General features: G+C 50.2%; 1 protein-coding gene across 1 annotated transcript; it reads left to right on the forward strand.

Annotated features, from left to right (window-relative positions):
* Positions 1–963: 963 nt before the first annotated feature.
* LOC139833502 (uncharacterized) lies at positions 964–1,566 on the forward strand. Its single transcript, XM_071823798.1, has 2 exons — positions 964–1,338; positions 1,426–1,566. The coding sequence occupies exons 1-2, from the start codon at positions 964–966 to the stop codon at positions 1,564–1,566; spliced, it is 516 nt and encodes a 171-aa protein (XP_071679899.1).
* Positions 1,567–4,132: the final 2,566 nt, after the last annotated feature.

Here is a 4,132-nt window from a genome sequence, read left to right on the forward strand (position 1 = left end):
TTCTTATATCTAGCATCATTTTATGTGATTAGCTATGTTAATTAAGTTAATAAAAAATCACAATGATTGAATATGTCTATCGATAAAATGAGGTACAAAGGAGTAAAAGTGTTTAATATAAATTAGTGCAGTGATTGAGCTATCGCGAAGCAAGCCCACCACCAGCCTAAGAGCATCTCCAACAGCCGCGCCAAATGAGCCACACGCTATAGTAACCATCCATATGGAGCACCGGAGGCTAAAACATTTCCTCCAGCAGGCACTCTAAACTGCGCGGCGCTATAAATTTTTTTGGGCGTGGGATGTTTTGCACTATACTGAGCGGTATAGTTTGTGCGCCGGCTGCAGTGCGCAGCATCACTCCAGCCGCGCCCGAAGAAAACCTGCCAAGAAATTTCCCTCCCGCACATCGCCGCCCCACCGCCAAATCCCCGCCTTCGCGTGGCCGTCGGCGCAATTCCGAAAATGGACGCGCCCTCCGGCACCCTACCCCTCCCTACTCCATTCCACCTACCGCCGCTGCCGCCTCCATCGTGGCGCTGCTGAATGCGCCAAACCCTAGCGGTGCCACCAACGCCGGGAACACTACCGCCCGAGCCCTCTTCATCCTGCCGCGCCCGACGCTGCACACAAGCGATGTCCGCCGACCAAGAGGAAAGTGCCCATGACCAAGCGCATGTCGCCCACGGAAGGTGCCTAAAATCCACCACCGAAGAAGGGGAAGGTGTCCGCTACTCGGCGCGTGCAACAGCCTCCGCCGCCGCCATCAAGCAATCATCCGCTGCCGCCACCGCCATCCGCCGACCCTTCCGGCACGCGCATGGTGTTCGATGAAGTGTCGGAGAGGTAAATAAAATTTCTTTTTTTATCGATATCTTAGTTAATTTAGATGCATACAAAAGGTCTATGGAGACATGAATTTTATTGCAATCTAGTGTCGATGACGCATCTTTCATGGAGGCAATGAATGTTGGATCTTCGTGCGTGAATGACGAAATTGTTGAAGAGGAGGAGGATGTCGATGAGGAAGGAGAGGGATTGATTGGACCACGCCCTACCGGTCAGTCGGGAAAGTACACCATAGGGGAGGACAAGTTGCTTTGCAAGACATGGTTGACAATTGGAATATATCCAACAACCGGCTCCAGTCAAACTAGAGAGACCTATTGGATGAGGATGAAGGAGTACTTCGACGCCAACAACATAAGTGGGAATGAGCGCAACGTGCATTCTCTTCGGTCTCGTTGGCCGGGCATCAACACCGATTGTCAAAAGTGGGTGTGCGTGCAAGCCAATGTTGATGTGATCAACCCAAGTGGCACAAATGACATCGATAGGGTAAGCAATTCTACTACTTTGTTGATTATCTCTACACATGGTTGTTGTTCTATATGGCTCATCTATTTTCTTTTGTTTTCTTTGTAGAACTCCATGGTTCAAGGCATGTTTAGAGATGTGGGAAAAAAGAACAATAAAGGCAACAAGATTTTTGGCAAGCCATTCATGTTGCATCATTGCTATGAAGTGCTTGGAAACGAAGGAAAGTGGAAGACCCGTGTTTATTGAACTATGTCATGAAATTTTAACTAGGGTAGATCATTTGATTGATGATTTTATTTAAGTATTTGATCTTGTTGAATTCACAGTAGTGTGGGAATGTTGTTTTGCGCCTGCGCCTGATCGCTGTAATTTGGAACGCCCGGTGGTGGAGCATTTTTTGCGCCCACACTCGCGCTACAATTTAGCGCCTTTGATGGAGAAAAACGGTGCACAGTGCGCGGGATAGCTGTCCAGCGCGGACGCAATGAAGTTTAGAGCGCCGAAATATATTCACGGCTGTTTGAGATGCTCTAAGAACCATATCTAAAAAATAAGCCCTTTTTAGACTCTTTACCCCTCCCATGCCATCAGTGGAAGCTTCGCCACCAAATAAGTGACTAGTCTTGCACTCGGATACTTCGGAATGTCATCTCTAGCGCCACTGACGAGCAGGAGCAGAAACATGAGAGATCACACCTTGAAAAACACTGCCCTTATCCATGGTTGGTTGGTGGCGTGTGAATTGGCATTCAGTGCACAAATGTTGAGAACAGGGGAAGGGATAACGTGGACGAACATTCTAATCGTAGATGTGAGTCCTCCTCAGAGCATCTTCACCGGCGAGCTCAATAGCCCACACGATAGCTATTTGGGGTTGGCGGCAAAATTGAGCTCACACCAGCACGCCTAATAAAGCGTCGGCACCGTTTCGAGCCAAATAGAGTCGTCAGCAACCCCGTGTCGGCCCCTTCGCGCGGGATGCGAATCGGGGGCGCCGGCACCCTCGTCCATGTTGGAAAACGCCTGTGGGGGCCTTCTGCGAGCCAAACGCACATGTTTCCCCCACCTCCTACTCATGCCCCGTCCGCCTCCCACCCTTCTGGATCGCCATCGCCGCCGTCGCCTCCCATGTGCTCGTCTTCCACCCCGTATGTCCAGAAACTAGCGGCCATCAAAATCAGCGGTGCCACAATCGTCCGTCCATCCCGTCCGCAAGGTGTTCGGTGGATTTCCGCGATAGACAGCGACGACGAGATATTGGCGCAGCTGTTCATGGAGGAGGAGAACACTGCCACCGTCCGACGGCACCAGCAGCAGCTGATGCTGGTGAGCCTCTTCCGCCTCCGCCAACCCATTGTGGCCTTGGACGCGCCTCGACGCGGCGGTTGAAAGGTTGGCAAGAAGAAGAACAAGGAGCGGCATCATCAAGACAGCGCGTTCCTGCTTGACTCCGACTACTTCGCCAACGAGGTAACTCACACGCCGAAGGATTTTCGACGCCGGTTCCGGATGAACAAGGATCTATTCATAAAGATTATCTTCAGCATCAAGGAGTACGATGAGTACTTCATGTGCAAGCAAGATTGCACCGGTATGTGGGGCTTCTCCTTAACCCAGAAGTGCATTGCTGCCTCGCGCTGTCTTGCATATGGAGCTCCCCAGATGCAGTTGATGACTACCTACGCATGGAGAAGTCGACATGCTCCAAGACCGTCTACAGGTTTTGCTGATCTATAATAGCGATGTTTGTTGGAGATTACTAGAGAGCACCGACGACAGATGATATGCTCGGATGCTGGCATAAAATACCGCTCGAGGGTTCCTAGGATGCTCGGAAGCATCAGCTGCATGCATTGAGGTTGGAAAATTGCCCTTTTCCTGGCAAGGGATGTACAAGGGACATAAAGGTCAATGCAGTGTCATTCTTGAGGCGATGGCAGACTATGGCCTCTTGATTTGACATACTTTCTTTGGCACGGCAGGAACCCACAATAATATCAACGTGATGCAGCGCTCTCCGGTGTTTGCCAGGCTAGCTGAGGGACAAGCTCCTGTCGTGTGATGAGCACAGATTTCACACCGTTGGGGAACCCCAAGAAGAAGGTATGATGAGCACAGCAGCAAGTTTGCCCTCAGTAAGAAACCAAGGTTTAGTCGACCAGTAGGAGAAAGGCGTGACTTCCGAAGGTGTTGCTAGCTGACTATTGGCATGGCACACTACCGGCGTCAGCAACAACGTGGAACCTGCACACAACACAACCAAAATACATTACCACAACTTACAGTGAGGTTGTCAATCTCACTGGTTTTGCTGAACACAAATGATTAAATGTATAGTGTGGAAAGAGATGTTTGTTAGCAGTGAAATTAAAGAGAACAATGCTTGTAGTAAGTAAACATAACATGATGGTTTTCGAGGGTACTCCTCGGCAATGCCCTCCGATTGGGGCTTAGGGTTGATGAAATCCTGTAGGCTGACACGAAACATCGGTTAACAGACAAGCGGGGAGAGCGATTTACCCAGGTTCGGGGCCCTCGATGAGGTAAAACCCTTACGTCCTGCCTGTCTGATCTTGATTATGAAAATATCGGGTTACAATGGGGTGCTGAAGGTTTCGGCTGTGATCTCGTCGAGAGGCTAAGTGCTACGGCGACCTAGCTGTAGACTTCTGGTGGCTAAAGCTGCTAAGATTGATTCTGTCCCTCGGCATCTGACATGGGTATACCCTTCGGGTACCCATTATTAGTATACCTGGATCGGCTCGGCCCAATATGGAGAAGGCCCAACAAAGGAACCCGAAGAAGTAGTCGA

Source organism: Lolium perenne, chromosome 1, assembly GCF_019359855.2.
Source record: "Lolium perenne isolate Kyuss_39 chromosome 1, Kyuss_2.0, whole genome shotgun sequence".
In the NCBI taxonomy this organism is placed as follows: domain Eukaryota; kingdom Viridiplantae; phylum Streptophyta; class Magnoliopsida; order Poales; family Poaceae; genus Lolium; species Lolium perenne.

Bases quoted from the DNA above. Each gene is read 5' to 3' on its own strand.
- LOC139833502 (XM_071823798.1), top strand. From the start codon at position 964: ATGAATGTTGGATCTTCGTGCGTGAATGACGAAATTGTTGAAGAGGAG. The intron at 1,339-1,425 runs GTAAGCAATTCT...TTTTCTTTGTAG, and splicing joins GCACAAATGACATCGATAGG to AACTCCATGGTTCAAGGCAT.